The sequence below is a fragment of the Trichoplusia ni genome, chromosome 3 (genome assembly GCF_003590095.1).
Source record: "Trichoplusia ni isolate ovarian cell line Hi5 chromosome 3, tn1, whole genome shotgun sequence".
NCBI lineage: Eukaryota > Metazoa > Arthropoda > Insecta > Lepidoptera > Noctuidae > Trichoplusia > Trichoplusia ni.
In genome coordinates, this window is record NC_039480.1 from 6,001,815 (window position 1) to 6,027,416 (window position 25,602).

A 25,602-nucleotide genomic window follows, 5' to 3' on the forward strand; every position below is an offset into this window, starting at 1 on the left:
ATCATTCTTTACTTTATTCACGAATAAAACTAGCCCTTATTTATTAAACATACAGTTTTTGTTTTTTTTTTTCTCATTCACATTTGACACTGACTAAAACTAAAAAAAACAATGGCTTTATTTTTCCATATTGAATTTCCATAATTTCCCAAAAAACGTGGGGTCTAGTCATGAACTGTAGACTTATGACCCCACTCACAAACCATTGCACACAGTCCGTCTAAACTTCATGTAAACAAAAACTGATTATTTTTATAAATAAGGGCTAGATTTACAACAAGAAAAGCAAGCTGAGTACATAATTTTGATAGTTTTTGATCATTTCTGTATTTTTAGGTCACGATATAGCTACATACCTACCTTTAGCGTTTTAATTAAATAGGATTTACATAATACCCATAAATAAACTTAAATTTCTTTCCGCGGCATCATATAATAATGTCATAATTTGACAGTTGCCATTTACGAGACACAATTTATAACATTTAAAAGTAAAAATAAATTAAAATACTGATTGTTTATACCGATATACCATTTAGGTTAACTTAATAAGAAAATACATATATTTAAACTTAGAATTTAGACTAGAGTCTACCAAATCATAAAACTGGACTTAAATTAAGTATTTTTGTAATTACATTACACACACAAAAAATATAAATCTAAAATTTATTCAGGCGTTTCCAAATTATACTTAAAAATTATTTAAAAATAAATCTTTCTTCCTTCCGTCTTGTATACTTTCTTTAGCCACTTTGTGACTGACGTTTTTTCTTTTTCACACCGATTTCAATTGATCACAGACGATATAATATATTACACAATGCCCTTATGCCTAAATAAAACTGGGCGTCTATAGTAAGGCCAACGAGACGAGATAAAAAACGTAAACAAGCGGACCCTTACTGAGTTACATTGCGACAGCGAGGGATTATTATCCCTGTCCTTATCACTCGTACGCGCAGATATGGCGTGAGTTGCTCGATGAAAGATGTCGTTATGTGTTTCGTGGTACAAGATAGCAGTCAGTACGGCAGTTGTCAACATTTGGTCCGCCATGTTGTGAACAAGTTCATTCCTTCATTTTTGTCAAAATTCGAACTTTATAAAAGTTTATTCAAATAAAAATGTCATGAACCCCTGAAAATTTGTTTACATTCTTTATCTCGTCTGGTTGGCCTTACTAGACAAGTTTCAATACTCCGAGCGCTAACGCTGAATCATTCAAATGTATTGAACTGACAAAGTGACAAGTCGAAGTCACGTCACTTGTCGAAAACGAATGTCATTTTCATATTGACACATTGTCTAAGCCCTCTCAAAAGTAAAATGAAATAATTAAGATGATAAATATTAAGATTTTCTTAAAATATATAATTAATTAAATGTTTTTGATAGATGGGATAACCAAAGGCATCTTAGTTTGGATTTAATCACTGAAAGAGTTTCATTTACGTCACGAAACTTGAAAAAGTAAAAAGTATTTTACACAAGATTGTCGCAGCAACTACTAGGTATTTTCTTTATAAGGTATTTAAAGTAGTTTATATATGTCAATAGAAAACCAAAATGAACTACTCATGACCAATTTTACATTCAATTAAGCAATTGGTGTATTACTCTAAACAATTTTCTTGGAAGCATTAAATCATTAACAAAACTACATTAAACTGACAGTGCTACAGTTTAAAATAAATTGTTTACGTTATACATTGATTTTGACAAGAGTATTATATTTCACAATGATTTCTAAGTTTGCCCACAATGACACATATTATTTTACTAATATTTAAACCATAATAGCTTTGACATCTAAGTTTTGGAAAAAATAATTATTTAAGGTATTACAAGCCTCTCTAATTAAGTGACTTTACGATAAACAAAAGCGTTGAAAGAAAACGCGCGAATGAATGAAAGTGACAGGTCAAAATCACGGGACTTATCGCAATGATAGTGGCTTGTAATGTCTTAATAATTTTATTTCAAACGATTAATGTTTTTATTTAGCACAGATATTAAAATTCCATCAAGTCACTGAAATCATCCATTTTTTTATAGGTGTATTAATTTTGTGAAAAGTTTTCTTTTTTTGGCTTTTTAGTAACATTCAAAGGAAAATCTAAAATAAGGTTAAAATTGCCAAATTTGTGATTTATCACACATAAAAATGTAAGTGCAATGCGTTTACTAAACATTAACAGGCATTTCAATTTTATTCAGTAACTTAAAAACTTCTTGACTAAAAAAATCTAATTACTTCATCAGACAGGTTTCCAAAAAAAAGTAAAAAATAAAAACGTCACTAGTCAGTTAAGTGTACTAATAAGTGACGTCACACGAGATTTATAAACTACGTAACCAATATCTTTAAGTTCGAATAATTAGATTTTTTTAGTCACACACCCTTTTCAAAGCAGATATTACAAATAATAACAGTTGCATAATAAATAAACGCTTCAGATTATTTTAAAATTACATTCAGATTTTAAACATCAATATTTTGTTACAACACTCTTCTACACTGCAATATTTAATTCAATACACACATATAATATAATACAACAACCCCCAAGGTCTATTATAAATGACCCCCAAAGAACGATACTTTAGACCCCAAGGTCAAATGACCCCACTAATATCCATTCTAATAAGACCCCCGAAAATACATACGTTTAATACGATTATAGACCCCATTATGCCAGACCCCAAAAAGACGCAACTTTTTGCTTCAATCGACTGAGGAGTCGGAGTCTTCGTTTTTCGTGCTCAAGTGGAAAACTATGACGGGAATCGAACCTAGTACCATACACGAACCCATGCCGTAGAAGCACCAAGAATAACCGCCCGTTACATCGCGTAATAGACCTGAAAGATGTTTACAAAATATATAAGAAAATCTGCTTGCTATAAGTGACGTATGTAGGGTTAGATAAAAATATATTTATAAGATGAAATGAAATTATCAAGGAAACACAAAAAAAATAACTTCAGTCAAAAATGTGTAAGTTTCACTCGATAATCAGACCAGTAGTCCCTGATATTACCGCGTTCAAAGGAATAAACTGTTCAGCTTTATAATATTACAGTATAGATTTCAATTTCTTTAACATGAACAAGGACTTCTTCCTAACACGGGTAATTAGTTGCACCCGGTTAGATTGGAAGCCGACCCCAACATAGTTGGGAAAAGGTTAGGACGATGACAATGAAAAAAAAAAGGTTTTAATAAATCTAAAAGCCCGCGTTTTTAAGAGACACTCCATTCGAAATTGGTCTATTCTCTAGTGGTATGATTCTAATAAAAATTGGTCCAGCCTTTTTTATGTTTGTAAATTGCATTGTAAGCGGGTTTCCCACCCTGTTTCCTGCTAGCTTATCGTGAAGTGCCTCAAAATTGATTTACAAAAATCCAACCGGAACGACAAACAAACAAGAAAGTGAGTGTATAAAAACGTGGGGCAAATGCCATCATGACACGATGCTTACCTGCAGTTGGGGGCACAGATACAGCAGCGAGACTCTGGAACATTCTTACAAGACCGTAGGATGACGCGATGCGGGCTGTTCCGAAGGCGTCTGCTAGAAGTACGGGAACCAGAAGGAACCAGCAACCCAGGCAGAGGCCATATGCTCCTGAAGAGAGGGAGGATGGACATTATATCAAACGACTTCAAAAGTAAGATTCTAAATAGAATATTTGTTAAATAAACTGGTAAGTGAACTTGGAATAATTTTTATAAGACCAAATGACACCTATTTCAAGTCAAAAGATAAAATATATGTTAGGTCTGTCGGACAGACAAACATCCTTACATACTTGGGTATTTATAATGTTAGTTTGGTTACCTGATGCAACAGCTAGCGCCCACCAAGATGATAGACTAGGGAGACACAGCACTGCAATACCAGCCACCAGAATACTGGAAAACAATTGTTTTATTTCTTAAGAAAACAAAAAATGACTCCCGCATAAAGGAATTTAATCCTTGTGTCTTGGGTTTCACAAACATTCACATGCACAAAGACACCCAGGCCCAGGACAAGCATTCGTGGATAGTAAAAATGTTTGCCCTACAAAACATGTCGCGCTCAGTGGTTTTGGCGTGGTGACCTCAACCACTTGGTTAACCGTGCAGCAAAAACTCCATAGCGTGGGAGCAAAATGGCTGAAAATTAATAATTTACATATGTTCTTTATAAAAGAACTAGGTCATATCTAAAACCAATGATTAATTGCTAACTCATCAAGTAAAGTTTCAGAACTACTATAAAAAGTGACACTAAGTACGGGATTATCGATCACTAGATATCGCACGTAGTGCCAAGACGAAAAAACAAAGATTAATTTGAACAATTGTTCATGGAATTCTTATTAAAATCAACATCAAAAGTAATTTATTCAAATTAGGCTACTAAGTAGCACTTTTTGAAGGTCAGATTACATTGGACAGCACCAAGTTTCGCGCCCCCTTCACCGCTTTCTAAGTGCTTTTGCTGTGATTAGCTAGTAAACCTCATTCACCTCACTATATAGGCCTTTCTTCTGCAAAACAGATGCAGGTCGCACAGCCAGCCGAGTCCCAGTCTTCCGCAGAGATCTAGAACTGCACTTATGGCGACCAGGTGTCCTGAAACCAACGCATATAGGTTACCTAGTGACCTATTTCAATAAGCTGAACTTTTAAAATACCTGTTAATCTTATGGAAAAATTCCAAGTTATAAAAAGTAAATAATACATTTTTTCCAGTGGTTTTGGTTGTATATTTAAAAGACGAAAAGTTTATCAAAAAAATATATAAAAAAATAGAAACTCCATTTTTTCTGAGATTTTCGACCTTTCACCACGATAATTTGCAATACTTTAGCATTGAGTATAATATTTATAACTTCCAAAACATAAAATGCTTGTTCATACGTACCGGCAGCTGACTTGCTATGTCCCAGAGCGACTGTGTAGGCAGGCAGGTAGTACAGCGCGTATGGCGAGCCACAAGACATGAGAGCTACCGACGCGCAGAGCAGACCGAAACGCCAAGACTTCAGGAGCGACACGTCCAGATACCTACAAGAAATAGGATAATCTATAAATCATCATCATCCTAGCCTTTTCCCAACTATGTTGGGGTCGGCTTCCAGTCTAACCGGATTCAGTTTGTCAGTGATCGACTGCCTATCTGACCTCCTTAACCCAGTTATCTGGGCAACACGACACCCCTTAGTCAGACTGGTTGTCATACTCTCAAACTTTCAATGTCAGCCTTTCAAATTTCTGACTATCTGTAACGACTGTCAAAGAAGTGTAAATAACAGCCGGGACCCACAATTTAACATACCTTCGGGAATACCGAGGAACTCATTAAGACGGCCTGACCTTATAAAGCGTAAATTATCCTGTGATCGATCAACTTGAATAGCTTAGCAACTAGCTTCTCTATACTCTGACGGTATTGTTATTCTTCTATTCTCTTAATTGATACTTCTGGTAAGCAAACCCGGATGAAAGAGAAAGAGAATCCAATCATCATACCTGGATATCTTCTCGACACAGCCCGCTTGCTTCTTCTCCTCTTGCACCTCTTTCTGTACTTCTTCTTGTTTGATAACGATGGGTTCTGACAGCTTCTGCGCGAGGCGGCTGGGAGGTGGTCGGATGTAAAGTGATCTGTATTAAATTAATATTTTTGTATGAGCATCCTCGCTATATAATGATTTTTGTGATTGGGAACTGGAGTAATAGGGTTACATGTTACTAAATCTAATAATATAAATCTGTATACTGTAATCAGACACATTTACAAAAAACATTGAATAAGTATTTTTTATTTTATGTTATCATTAAAAAGCAAGGAAATGTTTTTACATTTAAGTAAAGTGTTCACATTTAAATTTAGTGGGGGCTTACTGGTAAGTGACATCATACGAGATTTCAAATCACTGTACCTCCTTAAATTTTAGTTTACGAGAAAAAGGAAAAAATACGTTTGCAATATTTTTTGGAAATTTGTCTGACGGACTCGTCAGATTATTTTGTCAAATACCCTATTTGTTACTCACCTACTAAGATGTCGTCTACTCGCTTTATAAACGCAAGTGCTGTCAGTAGACAAGTCCTCCACGGAGTGCAGGATCGAGGAGGAGCGTGTCGGACGCAGACGGAGACGTGACACTTCCTTAGGTAGACCTGGAAATGGCAAGAATCATTATAGTGTAAAACTAGCTGTTACCAGCGACTTCGTCCGCGTGGTTAGAAGATATAAGTTAGGAATTTTTGAACGGAAGCCCTCGAAGATGAATATTTCTCCCCGTTTTTGCCACATTTTCCATTGTATCTTCGCTCGTATTAGTTGCAGCGTGATGTTATATAGCCTTAAAACTTCCTTGATGAATGGCCTATTATTATACATAAAGGATTTTTCAATTTGAACCAGTAGTTCCTGAGATTAGCGCGTTCAAACAAACAAACAAACTCTCCAGCTTTATAATATTAAGTATTTAATAAATTAACTACATCACTGGATTGCAAGGATATATAGTTATATATGTAGTTTATAATTATTACACCAGATTATAAACGTGCGCGCACATAATCTTTTTTTATGACGTAATGGAGTCAGGAGTCACTCTGCCAGTAAAGCCTATCTCCAGGCTAAGTGAGGTCAATTTTGAATTGCAAGAAAAAGAGTTGAGAAAGTTGTTACAATTACGACAGCGTCTTGTAATGGAAGCTTTTGTACTTGCGGTCAATGACTTTAAAAAGACTGGTGCCATAAGTTTGTAGTCACTATTGAGAATGCTAATGAAAAAAACGACTTACCAACTACACCTAGAACATCTAAACCTTCTGAATCTTCCGAATCTGAATGCTGCGTTTGCATCTGTTGACGGGCCACCTGTAAAGTAAAATAAGTATTAAAAATGTCCATATTTTGCCTAAAAACTCAAGTCACATGCACAAAGACACCCAGACTCAGAACAAGCATTCATGGATCACTCAAATGCATGTCTTACGCGGGGATCGAAACTGCTACACGTCTCACACTGTGGATTTGGCGTGGTGACCTCTACCAATCGGGTATCACAAACAAAATATTTAACTCTTTGTGTTCATAACCATCCAAAGTTAACCAACATTCTACTCACTTCAATTAAACTAGGATGCATGATCTCAGTGATGAGGTTGGTCCTCTTCATATCCTCGTTGAGGAGCAGGTTCTTCTGGTTCAGGCTCAGCTCTGTTTCTGGTTGGAACAGGCTCTGAAGGTGGTTGTCTTTCTGGGAGTCGGACTTAAACATAATGCCTTGGTCTGTGGAGAATAAGAGAGGGCAATGTTGATAATGTTGTAAATGGGATTATGAATGGTTTCCTGTGTATATAAAAAGCAAAAATAGCTCATCAGCTGATGATGATGATGCTTTTTTGCTTTTATCTGAACAATAGAGATTGACAATCTTTGATTGATGAGTTACTCTAAAGTTAAGTCGAGTCCAGGAGCTTTGTGATTGGATTTTTCATTCGATTCCTTATATTTTATGGCTTGACGTTATGAGTAAGTGCCATTCACTCTAATTTGATCGTAGAAAAATACGTATCCGCTTTTTATCCTTTCACGCCCAAATGGGTGGACCGTTTCCGATGAGGTTTGTTACGAAGGTACAACAGATACCTTGGATTAACACATAGGCTACTTCTATCAGCAATCTCTTCAACACCTTTCTCGAAATCAAACCAATCTCCATCAACAAAGAACCTAAAACACTGCCGTGAGGGACCCACCTTCCTGTATATCATGTAGCAGCGTGGTGTGCTCAGTGGTGGTAGTGGTGGCTGGTGTCCTGTCTGCCAAGGCCGAGGAGTTGCAGCTGAGTGGTGCGGGGCGGTACAGTGTGGCTGATACGCAGACATGGAGCATACCACCACCTAGTCGAAGGCTTGGGTTAGTTCAAGTTAGAATAATTGCAGTTTTTTTATTTGAATTCTGAGGTTTTTTCATTGAAAACTGAGATTGAAATATGAAATTTTGACATGACTAAACAATTAAGATATAATTGAGGTATAAGGATTTTAGTATTTTTAACAGCTTTTCAAAATGATTTTACACCAGACGATGTCTTTGTCTTGTTATTTGTTAATCTGCATTCTAACAAATTGGCACTTCCAGAAAAACTAAGGTCGCCAAGTATTTGCGTTTTTACAGACGTATATTTGATTTTATTTCTTATTTTTTCTTCAACAGCAATTTTATAATCTATTTTTCTATAAATAAACTATGATTGCCATCAACGCAGACATTTTAACATTACAGTTAATATATTTTAACTCAAGAGGATACTCACCCAACAACAACACAGTGCCATGTAAACCATACATATCGACCAGTTTTTCAATTAACATCGGAAACACGAAGCTACCAGCTGCTGTCCCGCTCACACAAATACCGTTCGCCAATGCCCTGGAAAGAGATGGCAAGATTTAGCTACAAAACGGATTTCAATGACATGTATAGGACTCATTATCACTAGTAGGAAAGGTATAGGAATTAGAAGAATCAATTCTTTAACATTTCATCATCCTCCCATCCTTTTCCCAAATACGTTGGAGTCGGCTTCCAGTCTAACCGGATGCAGCTAAGTACCAGCGTTTTACAAGAAGCGACTGCCTATCTGACCTTCTTAACCCAGTTACCTGGGCAACACGATACCCCTTAGTTAGACTGGTTGTCAGACTTTCAAGCTTCTATGTACCCATAACGGTTATCAAGGATGTGTAAATAACAGCCCGGATACACATAATGGGGAAAAGACTAGGATGATGATGACTTTCCACACCTTGGTTTTCCTACCTGTGTTTATCGAAGTACTGAGACACGATGACAATACCAGGTGTAGTTGACAGCCCGCCTCCGATACCTGTAAAATGTAATCATTATTTGAAGCGAAATCAAAAACAAATTGTTCTATTTGTGAGTGAAAACATATTTGGAGCTACATTTATTTTTCTAGAAAAGTAGTTTTTCGCCCTCTGCTTCGCCCGCGTCGAGGTCGGTCCGGGAAAAAAGCTATCATATGTTCTTTCTCAAGGTCAACTCTATCTCTGTATCAAATTTCATTAAAATCAGTTCAGTGGTTTAGACGTGAAAGTGTAACAGATAGACAGAGTTATCATGAGGTTGATTCATTATTAACTGTTTCGACTCGCGACCGCGCTGCCGCGTCAACTCATGATTAAGGACTCCGGTTGGGTCCAATTGTATAGAAGTTCCCCGTTCTCGCAGGTAACCGCTGGGGCACCGCTATTAGTATTTTAATACTTACCAGTCATCACTCCAAAACTGAGCAGGAGATGGAGTAACCCAGTGCTGAAGTAGGAGAGCGCGAGCCCGGTGGCGCAGAACAGCCCTCCGATGAAGACCACGAGCCGGCAGGAGTACTTCTCGCAGAGGGCAGAGGATAGAGGCGCTGGGAGGAGAATATACACTTTAGTAGATGAGAAATTTTAGCAATAAGACCGCTACTGTACCCTAACAATGTATGCTTTAATAATCACTGCTGTAATTCCATAGTGTACAATAAAGAATATTCTAATCAAATCTAATATATTTCCTCAAACGACTGTGAAAAAGATAAGGTTTTCAGTTCGACGGCATTTCGTTTTTTTTTTTGTTTCATGTTTGTTACCATCTACTACGGACTGGATGAACAGATTTTAATGACATTTTCATTAAACGTGGTATAGGTGTCATTTGATACCATCATTTCCATTGATAAAACGACTCCCACATTAAGGAATTGAATCGTTCTACCGCGGGGTTTTCACATACATACAAATCACGTTCACAACACACACCTAAACTCATAACAAGCATCTATCACACAAAAGCTTGTCCTACGCGGGGATCAAACGCGTGACACTTCACGTACGACCTCAACCACTCGGCTATCCATTCACGTATATACCATATATCGTAGTCCCTTCCTATCCTTACCAAGAGCCAAGCACAGCGTTGACAGCGCTGCCGGTATCCACGACGCGATGGACGCTGAGGACTCAGGAAAGGTCTCCATGATCTCCACGTAGAGCACTCCATAGGACTTGAAGAGGCCAGCCACCCAGAACTGCACCATGAAGGCTCCGAACACCACCACCCAGCCGTAGCCGCCGTCCGGAGGAGCTGTGGACCTGGTTTGAGGAATAGTGTTTTAAATGGAGGAAGGAAATAGTGATCTGATGTTGGGCTGTTCAAAAACAATGTGTTAGTAGGGAATGGGGACCAAGTTTGAAATAAAGAGAATTATAATTAATGATCACTGATGAGACTATTTTAAGGGAGTTGAAGCCACAAGCGAAGCCAAGAGCTTCGCAACCCAGCCGGCACGGGAGACGCTGCATTCGTCGAGAGAGTTGGAGTTTCTTGCCGGTTCTTCTCCATAAGAATGACACCTTGGGGCCGTGCAACGAGAGTCACTAGTATAACGTTTTTAAAGTGCCTGGAAAACGGACTATTTGAAATAAAAACTTTTGATTTGATTTGATTTTAGAGTCCCGTGATAACTCCCGGCCACCCTAGACTTGGGCCTGAGAGCGGTGAGTGATGGGTAGCTCACCGCCAGATCAGGACCGGCCCGTGACGGACGGCGCGGTCGAGATTCTCGCACTCCTAAGAGAGATGCTTGGTGGTTTGGCGTGGTGACCTCAACCACCCGGCTATCCGTTCAGTCAAGTTTGATAGAGTAACTTACTCGGCAGACGAGTCGGGCGGAGGGCGCAGCTTTCTGGACGCGGCGAGCAGCGGGCGAGCTGTCACGGACGAGAGAGTTAGGAGCGAGTCCTCCTCCTGCTCCGTGGGGGACATCGCGGAGAGATATGCACCAACTTGCTGTAAAGAGAAGGAAGATTTTAGACATCTATTGGAGTAAACGAATGCTTGTACTTCTTCATTCGCAACAATATCCCGCCTTTCGCATCCAGTCTATCGGGTTAGAAGGCGTTCTACACTAGCACAGTAGACACTAGTCTAGGATCATGAAAGTGAATGCGAGGCACATGAATGTCCCTACTGCAGGACACCCTTTTTACCGGATTACCGGTCGTGTACCGTTTTTGGGTACGAAACCCCAAAAATAAAAAGATCCTTCATCTTTGGCTTAATTCTAACTGGATGCAGCTAAGAACTAGTCTTTTACAAGTAGCGACTGCCTGTCTGGCATTCTTCTTTTTCGGGACGAACCGCTAATGACTTCACTGCACACCCCGGGTACCTTGAGCTGCGTGAACCAGAGCTACGGGATCGAACCCTTCCTGGACGAGTTACTCGCCTACAAAAATAAAGATAAAACACATTATTTTTTGCCATGAGTTAGTTATTAAAGTAATTCTTACCGTGGCTAATGGCAACTCAAGAAGCAGACTCGCTGGTCGTTCCCTCTGCTCTGGGGGAGCTGACTGGACCGACATGAGGGAACCTGCCTTATCCGGAGACAAGACAGCCTGGATATACAATAATATTTGTTTTAAAAACAAAACATCAGCAAGAGCTCTTAGGAAGCGGTGAAAGGTGGGTGATACTGGGTGCCGTGCAATGTAACCTTACTTTCAAAAAGTGGCCTAATTTGAATAAATGACTTTTGATTTTGATCAAAACGAGACTTCAAATAGAAACATTTCCAAGCTTGATGAAATTTTTATGGCACCAAATGACAATAATTTCATGATGCTTTGAGTCTAGCTGTAATTTATTTATAATTATGGATGTATTTTAGAAATATATAAGCATGTATGACAGTTGTCTTGCTTAGTTTGCTTTGCTTAGTTTAACACTAGATGGCGTTGTCTTAAGGTTGTGGAACACCTTCTCTTTTTTTGGCTGAACCGATTTGGCTTATTTTAGTCTTGAAATATTCGTGGGAATCCAGGGAAGGTGTGAACGGTGTTTTGTCTGTATTGTTATCATCGACTGTTAGGCGGTACGTAGTTTGCTGGGTCAGCTGGTTGCGGTATAATCTTGCTCACCTCTGAGATGACATCTGTCGGCAGGTCGATGGAGCAGGACAGAGCCGTGGACGTCGGTGGAGCTGACGTGCCGAGGATCTGAGTGTCGAGCTTTGACAACTCCTGAAAAGACAGAGAAGATTTTAGGAGGGAGAAACTTGATACAATCCTACTTATATTATAAAAGCAAAAGATTATTAGTCTTTCACGTAAAATCAGTGGATGGATTTGGACTTAATTTAGTACACAGTTATGCTTTTTATGTGGCTAACGGTATTAGCAGCTAAAACAGCGGAAGCGGCTTCCAGCATGTGTGGATGCAGCTAAGTACCAGTGTTTTACAAGGAGCGACTGCCTATCTGACCTCCTCAATCCAGTTACCTGGACAACACGATACCCCTTGGTTAGACTGGTTGTCAGACTTCCAAGCTTCTGACTACCGGTAACGACTGTCAAAGATGTTTAAATAACAGCCGGAATCTATAATTTAACGTTCCTTCCGAAACACGGAGCAACTCGTTATGACATAGTTTGTCAGTCAATACTCAATACTCAATATTTTTATTGCACTCCATATGTTGAACAGGTGTTACATAATATAAGTATAGTACACTATGGACCCTGTGGGGCACGGCAATGTAGAAGAGAGGAGGATGCTAACTTTATTTAGATTTTGTATCACAGATCATTTTTATTTATAAGAGGATCACTAGTTACGGATCGACCGTATCAAGCGTAGCTTAACCTTTGCTCTTGTAACTTTACTAGAAGCTCTTCTACTATAAATTTAAACCCCTATCAAAAACATAAGTTACATTAAAACCTCATCCACCACAACACAAAGACAGCAATTACTTTACTATTAAATCGATGGTACATCGTTAGGTCTTCCTAGAATAGAACAGCACCACACAATCGATAAAACGTGGGCGAAGCGACTAAATAATGAACGATCAAACAATAGGATGGCTCGACTAATGAGCGAATGCAATGTAACAAATGAAATGCTATTAAGACGCATTTTCGTTAACTAAGCTTTTTTTTCGGAATGCAGAAGATTTTTGAACAGAAAACTTGGGACACCGCTTTCATTAGACTACACGAGACTCGATGATGGTTAAAGTAATAAAATATTGTGTTTAACTGACAAAATATTGAGTATGTATTGTGGAAAAAATCTCCATTTTAAAATTTAAGACGAGATTACTAGTTTATTTTAGAAAATAAAATTGCAAAATACTGCCATCCGCCATGCTTTTTAAAACGCCAATCGAAGTGTGCTACGTCAGCCCTCAGTAAATACTGTCACTGTCAAGTTCTATACATTTTGATCTCTAATGTTTACAAGTTAGCTGAGGGTTGACGTCACAGCAATGTCAACGCCGGTGACTGCGTTTTGGCGAAAATAAATGAACGTTTCATTAAATTATTTTTTTAATAATTAGTTTTTTAATTACAGAAATATTATATTTTTTTAGTAATAGTAGATGCTTAAGAATATTTAAAAAAATTGTCGTCTTGCCCATTTCCGATGAATGAATAAAATCGGCAAACTTAGTATAGGACGTCCTCAGGCACGGTGGAGTGATGATCTGCGCAAGATGGCAGGAGCTAGATGCGAACAGGCGGAGATAGATCTCGATGGCGTATGATTGGGGAGGCCTATGTCCAGCAGCGGACGAATATGGGCTGATGATAATGATAAATGGAAATTGGATTAAATTTGACACTATTCTTATTCTCCTGAACATTTTGAAAACGTAATAATTGGCAATTCAGTACGTGGCGAAACACTCACTGCAATACAATGTATTTCCCAAGTAAAATAATGCTTGAGAGAATACGAATAATGTCAAATTCAATCAAATTTCTATTCATTCATCGGTAATTGTTAATAGCGGACTGGCTCCCACGTTTAGTCAGTGAGAGTCTGACACTACCTACTTCTTCAAAGAGCTTCCTCCAAACAACTGACACCAGCTTATTCCGGAGTATTCGATGAAGAATCTCTTGCGGATCACACATGAGGCAGTTAGCGAAAAGTATGAGCCGTAATGTGAATCGTTTTTTCTTTTTAGTAAGGCAAGGATACGTTAGCGCGAGTAAATTTTATGAAGCGTGTGATTGCCGACGCCGAAACGACCATAGCAAGTAAAAAATTCGCTCATCGGAAACCGTTCAGATTCACGCTGACGTCAACTGGACAACCCAAATTTGGAAATGCTGTGTTTGACTTAAATACTTTGGTCTTTGAGAAACTAATTGTAATTTTTAAGAAAGCTCTTTGATTATATCTAGCCAAATGTGTGTTGCAATAAGAATTGGCAAAAAATAATGATGATCTATAAAATCTGATTTTTTATTCAATAAATAGTGAAAGAGTGCCCATCCCTCCCCTACCTCCCATACTTTGGACAAAATTAAAATTAAATAACTGCAGTATCAATAGCATCGTTACCCGTCGATCGAGCTTAGTTCCAACTCATCACGAATTGGTACTAGAATTGATCACAGGTCAAAGCTACGCTTGATACGGTAGGTCAATGAATGGGTGATTATCTGTGCCATAACGATTTACTCCGTGTTTCGGAAGGTTCGTACAAATGGGGGTCTCCGGCTGTTATGATTGAGGAGGTCATATATCACTCCACCTGCCCTGCCAATTACTTTATTTGGGGTCGACGCAACATGTCTTCTTCTTCCATACCTTTCTATCCGACGTCATCTCATAAGAAACACTCTTTGCAGCCACATCGTCTTTCACACAATCCATCCATCGTTTCCATGGTCGTCATCTTCCCCTATATCCATCCACATCAATGAGGAGGTCAGATAGTATGACTATAATGTATAAAAATGACATTTCGTCGTTCAGCTAAGGAGGCTGAACTGCAAAGAATAAAGCACTATTGTGCAGAAAAGGTTGAAAGTTCAAATTGGAAATGAGAGCGAATGAATGAAATTTCTATTTTTTCAGCCATCGTTAGCGCTCACAATGTCGTAGTAAGAATACAGTAAAGATGTTGTATGAAAGTCACACAACTGCAAAACTTCATGACCTTTGATACAAAACTTATGAATAGAAGATTTAATGAAGGTAAGATTAATAATAAAAAAACGCGGTCTAAGATTCAAGTTAAGTACACAAATCTATCCAGACTCAGTACAAGCATTAGTGGATTACACTTATGCTTGTCCTACGCGGGGATCAAACTTTCGATACGTCGCGCAAAATATATTTGACGTAAGTAGTGACATATATCACTCGGTTAACCATGCAATCAAAATGGTCTATCTTTCTTTTTTACAGAACAGAATATGTTAGGGTCCATAAACTTGGTATTCTCTCCTAAATCCAGCTCATTTAAATTCTAGACAACGTTTCAGGCCAAATTCCAGATAAAGCTGAATGGCTAGCTCTAAACAGATGTGACCTTTTTTGCTGGTACGCCGCCCACGTGCAAGCCTTGCCAGAGATTTTGTCAGTACGCATAAGAAGTGGGCGTTCTAACCATTTACGTAATATATGTAAGCCAAGGATGCGTAGTAATAAGATAATGCTAGTCTCACACAGTGCAAGACTCTCATACATAATGTTATATTGCATTTGAATAGAAAACGAATAGATAACTTTAAATTTTTGGGAATGACATTCCTCTTCGACAAGTGGCGTGACTTCCACTTGTCAGGGCCCCAATTCTGCTATTTACAATGGCCGATGAATGAATGAAATTTCGCTTAAAAACAATTTTCGTATTCTCTTAAGATTTGTTCTACACAATAATTGGAAATTTAGCAAGGGACAGTACACTCAAGGTCAATACAATTAACTTCCAATTATTGTATTGGTAAAATGCTTAATAGAATAGGATATAGGAATAGCAGTTGGATTAAATTTCAAATTTAATACAATCCTTCCTTTTCTGACTGGTTCTATTGTATTGTTGATTTTATTTATGAATTTGGTTCCGAAATATTACTATCGAACCGAACCAAGATTGAGTAGCGATACAGTGTCATAACCGTCGTTAGCTGTCGATAGAGAGTAGTTTTAACACATACTTAGTGTAATGAATTTATAATTATTTAACATGTTTTTAATAAATTTGTTATGTTAAATTATATTTATTTTAAAAAAAAAAGTATTAGTTTGTTAAAAGAGGCAGAATGTCATTATTTCGTTAGTCTATGATGTTCGGTCGAGAAAAATGTGACTGGGCGGAAATTTTGAATAGAGAAGAAGAAGGGCATTCTGTTCGGACATCTCGTGGAAGGACATAAAAAGTTGTAATTTATGAATGTGAATAATATAACTGTTATTTCAAGTAAGCTGTTTTAATAATTTCCCGAATAGTAACACAAATATTGAGAGAATTCATTACACTAGTATACGAATTAGTACTAGTGTCAGACCTGTTTACGGCATCCTTGCATCGAAAGCGACTCAAACAGGACCATTATTAAATGATGTAACGGTTTACTCACGCGTATTTATCGGGGTAGCCCGACTAGTTTCGGACCCAACCTGAGTCCTTAATCATGAGCAGACGCGGTGGGATCGCGAGTCCAGGACCAGTTATTATTCTTTCTAATTTTACCTACATTTTACATAACAATATTGAATTACTATCATCCATACACAAAACCAATAATTTCAACGTGAATACCGCCGTGACCTTCAATTCATTTATACATTTTAATGTTTCGAAGCCCGCAGTATCATGATTTGAAATTGAAACGCTATCTCTATTGATCCAAGCAGACATGAAACGGTTGAACTTAGGGCGATGCAAGCTTGAGACAATTTGTTTTGTAAGTCGAGAAAAAAAATATGCTGTAGTAAAAAGGGGATTTTGTATAATTTGAATACATTAATGACACTTACAATACAATGTTGACACCATACTTCAATTTTGATGTAGTATAAAAAAAGTTCTAGCAAAACGAGGATTAAATAATAGTACGGTTTTAATTGCATGATTTCTGCTGTTTTAGTTTCAATATTGAGTTCGAAATTTTGGTTTGTTTAATCAACCGTTTTATCTAGTAAATATATATTCAATAAAAAACCTTTAAAACAACATTTCCATTGTCGAATTATAACTTACATCAGACATGAGAATCATGTGCTCATCATAAGCAGCTTAAAATGAAGATGCAACTTTTAATTGTCTGTGTTAAAAAAAAAACATAATTACATTGTAAATATTTTTTTTTTTCTCTAACCCACTGTGTCCCACTGCTGGGCAAAGGCCTCCCCCAAATCCGTCCACGACTCTCTATTCTGGGCCGCATGGAACCAGCCTGCGCGGTAAGCATTAAGGTCGTCTCGCCACCGCTTCCTAGGTCGCCCACGACGACGCCGTCCATCCGTTGGCTCCCATAGTGTGGTGACTTTGGCCCAACGATTGCTTTCCATTGTAAATAATTACTACAATAAATTAAAATAAACTAATATTTACATTTTTAAAACTATATCACTATAAAAAGAAAAATATACATTATTTACAAAGCGTCAAAAAAGACATCCTCATCCCTGCCAAAGTCGGGAAACGTGCCCAGAAGGCTGGCTTTTAATACATAATACTACTTTTTGAGCAGTGGTGTATAAGACCACACTAAGTATCACTTACAAATTGTTAAACAATGAACTTAGTCATAAATAAAATTGTGAGATACAATAAAACTTCAATGAAATTTACGTCATCTTTCGCAGCTTGAAATCATATTTTTATTTCATTGATAGATCAAAAACAGAACAGGACATTCGCTCGCAGCACAGGCAAAGAACCTAAGTAACTTCATCAAACTTATCTGTACTTTCCTAATGAGTTGTTCTAAGACAGCATTGACGAACCGCCAAGAGATAAGTACCTGGTTTCACCACGATGTTGCGTGGTGAAACCAGGTATCCAAATATTGAAATCTGAAATCGCCCGAAGTGAGCTAGAGTGGTGATCAATGCTCAAACCATCAATATAAAGGAAGTGGCCTGTTTGCAGTAGGGGAAAGTAAATATGCTGCGCTGGTAGCCTGCCACGGAACGAATATAGGCTGGTATAATAGTTAGTCAACCAACCAAGGAAACAAATCTATAAATTGTATACAGTCGAAACGAAATCGTATCATAATTTCTTTACAGAACGGATTGTTACGCAAAGCCCGTAATGGAAGGCATGACTAATAGCTGTCCTTGAAACACGAACATGATTCACATTTAATGTCAAAAGTTATTATATTCGAAACCTAGGTATTGTGTAATGATATTGGAAGTTAAGGTACGGGAAAATGAACCTTATGGCTTTGGGATAAAGGGCAATGTCGTTTATCTCTGTTTTATTTTAGTAGGATTCCGGGAGTTCTAAGTAAAATGGTCGCATGTTTGAATCCTGGAACTCAGCAATGTATTTTCGAATTCATTATAATAATGCTACTATCCGCTAAAAATGGTGACAAAAATATCGTTAGGAAGCCACACCTGAGAATGTTTCAAGTGTATTTTGTTTCACGTCAGAGGACTACGGGCGGGGTACACTCTGACACCAGGGGGTACATCAACCTCGTCAAGAAAGAGGTTTGATAGAAGGTCATATGGTGTTTTGTCCTTAATAACTGAGAGTATCTTCCTTACCTTTTTAAATCACGTAGAAATCCTTATAAATATAACTTATATCTTTAAAACAATGAAAAGAATTGATCGAGAATCTATGAAAAAAGATTTCATAGAGTCTCGATCAATTGAAGCAGAAACATAATAAGAAGTTGCCGGAAAATATTGGAAACCATCCAAACAGCTAGCTTTAAGCTCTGTCTGGCTTTAGTATTGCTTTTCTTAACTCACGTGGGTCCCAAAGATAACGAAAAATCCTAATGCACCTGCACTAATTCCAGCATATATATTTGCTTTAACGTTATACAAAACCAGTCAAGTGTAAATCAAACTTGCGACAATAAGGGATCCGTAAAAATTGTCTAAATAAACACAAATTGGTTGGATGACTAATAAATTTCAGAGTAAATTGAATGCTGAATAAAAATGCTGAAATTTTATTGGTCTGCCAATAAATTTATGATCGTTATAATCCCTGATTAACCTTTATCTTTATTGTTTATTTTATTAGCAGCAACACAAAACATGAAAACACATCATCTGTAAAAATGTCAACTTTTAAGACGGTTCATAAGATACGGCTTAGACGGTAAGATATCGTTATAACCTTTTTGGTAAGAACCCCTCAAAACAAACCTTTTTTGTGTATAAATTAGAATGCCTGTACTGGCAAGATATATAGGAGAGGGAATAAGTTATCAGTTTCAACATTAATCTAAAAGTCATCAAGTTAAATGCCAAGGTAATATCACCTGTATTCTAAATTACAGACAACACAATTTAGATTGCCATCGACATGTAAATGATAAGAAGAATTGTAGAAACTTAGTTCCACTTATAGAACTTTGTCATTTAACTTTTGAATTACATAACTTTCTACCGAGAACTATTATACGGAAAGTGTTTCGATGTAACGTGGTTGAGTCACGTCGGGTCCCTGTGTGGGCGCCATTAACGCTTACTGGCGCCCTAACAGGGGCCAAAGTAAAATACTGGTATACCTTGCTGCTATTTATGTAGAAGAGCAAAAGTAGTCTTAATATCATTTCTTTAAGTGAAGGCAATCTCCATTTTAATTTTTATTCAAATCTGTATAAATGTTTATTCTTAAAAGTGAAAACAGACAAACAAACAGAGAAGTACTTTTACATTTATATTATTAAGTAGTTCAAAAGACACTTTACCTCATAACTTGACTAATTATCACTACGCATTGTAAACTACATTAACGGAAACAAGTTTATTCAACTCTGAAGTGCGACTACAAGAGTCCCTGTCTGGGCGCCAATAACCTCTTAATGGCGCCCAGACAGGGGCTAAATAAAACTTGTGCTCGTTCGTCGGTTTTACATATCTATTCTCATTTTATAAAATTAACTGCCTGTCTCTTCTGTTTTAAAGCAGACACAAAAATTTCATTGTTACGCCGTACGTAGTGATTTCGGCACTAATTTCAGACTCTACCGGAGTTCTCAATCATGAGCTAAGCGGTTGAATCCGAAAAACATCTGTCGATCCAGATGTACTTACGTAAATAAACCACAATCAAATATTTTGCCAAATAAAATCCTTCATTCATCCAAGTACACATTTAACAATTATTTATTACTTCCTAAATAATTTTCCGTATATTTGCTGCATACAGGTCTAAGACGTGACGTTTAGTCTTGCCGGCCATTACATAAAGAAAGCATTCATTATTGTTACGCTAGGTCAGAATGTGCGAGGTCGTTAGGCTCGGTAAGTGAACTCGCGACCCTGAGTTTAAAATGCGGTCATTCCACTACAAAGTGTGGGGAAATTTAAATATTGACCTACATTGGCTGGTTTACCTATTTTTTTGTTGCATGTGTTGTAGGTTTATTTAGTTGGTAGTCTTTTTTGGTTTTTAAAGAAGGAGTTGTATAAACGGAATCTTATAACTAAGGCGCCACTGTCTGGCTGTCTGTTTGTGTATCTTATTAACTGTCATAGCTAGACTGCAAACATTTTCATAGATTAGCTATTTTTGTTGCTGCTAGAATAAGAAATAATAAATCGAGGCTAAGAATTTTTTGCAATCCAGTTTTCTAAAAAACTGTTTCCTTCTCTGTTTGGGCCAATGTGTCTTAAAAGATTGCTGTCAAAGAAACGGCAATGTCTTTGTGCATGTGACTTGAATGTTTGAGAAATCCCTCGCCACGGTAGGATTAAATTCCGTCGTGTGGGATCCGTATTTCTTTTCTCAAAAAAAGATAATAGTTACAGTCAGAAGTCAATATTCTGAGTCATTCACATATTGCCCCAAAAAGGCTAGAGGTGAATGGCTTTCCAATAGAGTTTGCTACCATTAATCATTGTATTTTGGCAGCCAATAGAACACAATGTAAAAATCGATACGGTCGAGTTTAATAATATAAAGGGTAACGGTATCAAAAATAAATGAACTTCAATAAAGTTTATGATGGTGTGCTTGTTATAAGCATATTACAATTGCGGTAAAGATTAGATTTACGAGTATTTATGGGCCTTCGATTAAATAATGTAATCAATGTCCTAGATTTTTCCAAAATGTTGGGTTCGGTTTTCAGTCTAACTGGAAGCAGCTAAGTACTAGTGTTTTACAAGGAGCGACTGCCTATCTGACCTCCTCAACCCTGTTACCTGGGCCATACGATACCCCTTAGTTAGACTGGTTATCAGACATATTAGACCACCAATCTAACATGCCTTCCGAAACACGTTATGAGATTGAAGGTCATCCATCCAATTCCGACCGTATCAAAGTGATAGCATAGCCACGAGCTGTTTTACCAATTTAATAATATATGAGAGCTTTCTTTGAGCGGCTCGCGTCTTCTACCACATATGATACATACTATTGAACCGTACATCTATTTACCGTACATCGTTTATTGACCTTTCCAAAGCTCACAATTTATTGAATTATATCTTTGACAGTGGTTTCTTAGGTTTACGCGAATGTTAGACATTGAAATGAAACTACTTTTACGGTTCATTCATACTACGTAGGTCGGACCACAAATAATTTATTAAAATATGAAGGTAGAACGAGCAACATCTTCTGTCAAGACGAACGCCATCTCAGTCTGCCCGTGACCATGATACCTGCAAAGGTTTCGAAACGTCGGGAACTAAAATCTAAAATTAAACCGCTATAAAATCCGTAAAAGTAGTTTCATTTCAATCTTTGACAGTGTCAATGGCACAGTCCATAAATCATAATTTTCTGTTATTCTGTAATTTATATTTTTTACGAGATCGTTTAGTCACAAGGCCTTGACTTCGAAGCGATTTATCTTTGACAATTTTTGTTGTTCAGAAAGAGGCAAAAACAAGTGTCTAATATTTTGTTTATCTAACTGAAGAACTAATAGATTTTTACTTTTTATACCCAGCCGTCATCCCTATGATAATCTCCATAGTCTACCGATGGGTACCAATACCGCATGAAATAGAAGTTTAATGAAATCTGTGAGATTCCGTGCCAGTCTCGAAGTAAACTCGAGGCGTACTGTGCAAAGACATGGCGACCGGTATTGAAAGTGGAATTCGTATAACAATGGATGCCTTGACAGGTTGACAACCTTTTTAATGGCTGGGAGGAAGATTGGTGAAATTATTGTCAAGATACATCTTTTTTTAATTAAAAATAACTGCTTTAGCGAAGTGTATTGTTTAAAGAGCTACGATTTCCTCATTTATCTAACCTACTCTTTATCTAAGTTCTTCTTGTGCTTTCATTCTTATTTCCTTGAATACGAAAATTATATGGAATTTGTTTGTCCGAAATGATGTTTTATAACTGAACAAACAGATTTTAAAATAGATTTCAACTTTTCAAATCCATTTAACATCCCCATGACCATCAAAGGCAGTTTATTAGATGTTATTGAATACGTCATGCAAATTAACAATTTTATAGACATTTTTGCACGAAATTGGCTGTCGTTTTGCTTTAGCACGATACGGAATACCAACGAAGCTCGCGATTCTTCGAGAACGTTCTGTGCCTGTCTGCATTTGGCAATGTCTCTTTCTTGCACTAGAAGGGACACCAATATTATTGATTGGTGCAAGTTCAATACGTCTGCTTGTAATGTTAGATTTAACTAGATAAAAGAGTAAATTATATTGGTTCAATTAATTAGTTAAACAAGTGAAAAAAATATGTTTACTTATAATTTTCATCAAAATATCTCGTTATTGCTTGTAAAGAAAGGTACTCGCCACGGAGTAAGTATTCGCACTGAACAGACCCTGACCAGATTTTTTTGCAAAAATAGAGATTTTTGCAAAAAAACCCATTCGTTTTTTATTGGATACACTAACATACTTAGGTATTTTAAAAGTTGAACAATCATTCTTTGCGTGTAATGTCGTAAAAAAAACGTAGCTTAAAAATAAAACGCGACTAAAAACAAATGTGAAACAGAAATCAAAAATACTAGTGAAATAATATATCAGTCGTAGGTATCCATATTTATTTAATACGTATTTGTATCTAAAGTCACACCAAGATTGTTTACCTGTTCAAAAACTTAAACAAATAACGTCTTCGATTGACATTTTGTCAACACAAGTTTTTTTTTTACATCAGAAGTAACGGCGGACTCAATTTATTCATTTATTCAAAAGCTTTCAAGAATCGTCATTGGCGAAATCGATTTGAATGAAATTTATATGAGGGCAATGCAGCAAAGTTTATTTTAGATAGCCTCTTTTTACAATTAGTTATTTTATATTATAACCAAATGATAGATTATTAAATTTAGTACATGGAAGTACTTAAAAATAACCTTGATAAATTTTCATGTTTTTTTCGACCCTTAGGTATTTCGATTTTTGTGATGTGATTAATAAACTTTAATAAGTATCTATTCAAATATTGCAAGCCACATAACAGAATGTATTACGTCAAAAATACTTCTAAATGCAATACTCAAAGATTTTGACAGTTGCTTAGTCGCGTCACAAAATTAAATCGACTGTATTTAATTTTTTATTTTCCTATTTCACATTTTAAGGACTAACAACATCTAGTGTATTGATACACCTATAAAACAAGATACTGCGTCATCCATTGACCTATTAGGTACCAAATAATATCTAGGCGTCGTAATAAAGAGCAATGCACTGAAAACTAGGTCAGGTAAAGGGATGTTACAAATGTCATCTTTTATTAAAACTTTTCGAGGCCATTTCAATTACTTACATGTTGTTATTGAAATGGCATAGTTTTAAACATATTTAATTGAAATAAACGTAATTTTTTTTTTATTGTATTTTTTTAAGGTGACGATAAAATCGTCAAATGAGTTACTTTTTTTGTATCATTATTATATAATTTACGATATCATAAGCTTTTAGTATAAATAATTGTGATTATTAAACGTTTTTGTAACTTTAAATTCATTAAAAAATATTATTATGTAATGTGTAATCATAATATTCAGTGTAAATAATTTGAATTGCGGTTTCAATAATTACAAAAGCCAAATAAAACAGCGCCATAGCTATCATTAAATTTGTTTTTCTTTTTTTTACATTGACATAATGACAATTGTCTTTCAGCCATCATTTGTTTTTTTTTTTAACTTTCATGTAAAATCAATGTTGTTTACATTCGTCTTTTTGATTAAATACTATTTTTTATTCAAAATAAGTATATAAAGGTTATTACTTACTTGACTGAAGTTGAATTCTCTGGGTAGAGACATATTTTGATGTCAGGGGGCAGTGATATACAATGAAAGTGATCCTCAGACTCCGTACACTCTAGTTTACAGGCGTTTTTGTCGACGGCATAAGCCGACTTATACATTTGATCGATGAAAACTATGCTTGTTAAGGGAGCCGTTGTAACAAATTTAATTTTATCCGTCTAAATATAAAATTTCACGAGATTTTTTTATAATTTTTCCAATTCACTCACGGCTTGGCGGACATTTTTTTCTTTTGAATATAAAAATTAGATTCTACCAATACTTGGCACTAGTTTTTAATTATTTATTATTTTTCTGTATAAAATACTTCCTGGTTCGCGTATTAGATAGTACTGTACTTTGCTACGGAGCCTGCGCGTAACTGCAATCGATTTTTGGTAGAGAATTTTCCAGGTTGGCAGCACTGGTCGGTGTTGCTACTTTCTTATCCACTTTTATACTAAAACTACCAAACTGAAAAGATCTTTTTCGTAATGTTGTTCAACAATAAATCTCAATTTACTTGTTTTTAATTTTTCATGACCATAAAATTCTATCTTCTGACATAAATCAACTGTCAAGACTGATTAGGCCGTCATATTGACTGTCACGATACCGTTTCAGAAAGCGATATTAACATGGTTGAGGAAGGGAGAAGCCACTCCAAGAAAAAGCGCGGGAAACTTTCAAACTTGGCGGACGCGGTTTTTTGGTTTCTTGGGAAAAAAAACAATTTTTTAGTATTTTAATCATCAATAGTAGTAAGTTTATGTACATATTCTTTTCTTCTTAGTGTAAATATACTTTTTCCTTCCATTGGTAAGTCATTTTTAACTAATTACTTAAGATTACAATGAACGACCCGCCTGACCCGGGGGACTTTGTTCCCCCGGCAGGTAATTTTGTGACCATCCAGTCCAATGAGTCTGGAATGGAAACTGATGGGTCCACATCGACCCGGAGTCTAAAAAGACGTATGCATGTGTGCAAACACTGCAATAAGCGTCGTCGGAGGCACATTGGCACTGATTCGGTTGGCTGCGGATGTCAAGATCCCCAAAGTTTTTCCGAGAACATAAGTAATAATACTCCAAAGAACCCAGTTCCGGTTACTCCTCAAACATCCATAGGCAGAAAAAACTACGAAAAAACAGATAGTGCACCATATGTGATACATGTTCAAAAAGAAGTTACATCACCTAACGACGGTACCACATTGCATCCTATCACCTTCGGCAAATTTTTAAAAAAACATTCTTTCACTAACATAATTAATGGTAGCGTTAAGCGGATAGGGCGA

General features: G+C 36.7%; 1 protein-coding gene across 1 annotated transcript; it reads right to left on the reverse strand.

The window, feature by feature from the left end:
- Nucleotides 1-2,511: 2,511 nt before the first annotated feature.
- On the reverse strand, nt 2,512-24,794 carry LOC113491624 (monocarboxylate transporter 12-like). The gene is made up of 18 exons (XM_026868686.1): nt 24,285-24,794; nt 12,009-12,110; nt 11,379-11,486; nt 10,739-10,875; nt 9,985-10,178; nt 9,314-9,457; nt 8,842-8,908; nt 8,336-8,451; nt 7,776-7,919; nt 7,142-7,305; nt 6,816-6,891; nt 6,056-6,182; nt 5,529-5,663; nt 4,921-5,063; nt 4,523-4,628; nt 3,847-3,920; nt 3,487-3,633; nt 2,512-2,865 (listed from the first exon to the last, which is right to left on the reverse strand). The coding sequence occupies exons 1-18, from the start codon at nt 24,315-24,317 to the stop codon at nt 2,729-2,731; spliced, it is 2,154 nt and encodes a 717-aa protein (XP_026724487.1). The 5' UTR covers nt 24,318-24,794; the 3' UTR covers nt 2,512-2,728.
- Between the last annotated feature and the right edge of the window lie 808 nt (nt 24,795-25,602).

Bases quoted from the DNA above. Each gene is read 5' to 3' on its own strand.
- LOC113491624 (XM_026868686.1), bottom strand. From the start codon at position 24,317: ATGTCTCTACCCAGAGAATTCAACTTCAGTCAA. The intron at 7,306-7,775 runs GTGGGTCCCTCA...TATTCTCCACAG, and splicing joins GCTACATGATATACAGGAAG to ACCAAGGCATTATGTTTAAG. The intron at 6,892-7,141 runs GTGAGTAGAATG...TTTACTTTACAG, and splicing joins TGCATCCTAGTTTAATTGAA to GTGGCCCGTCAACAGATGCA.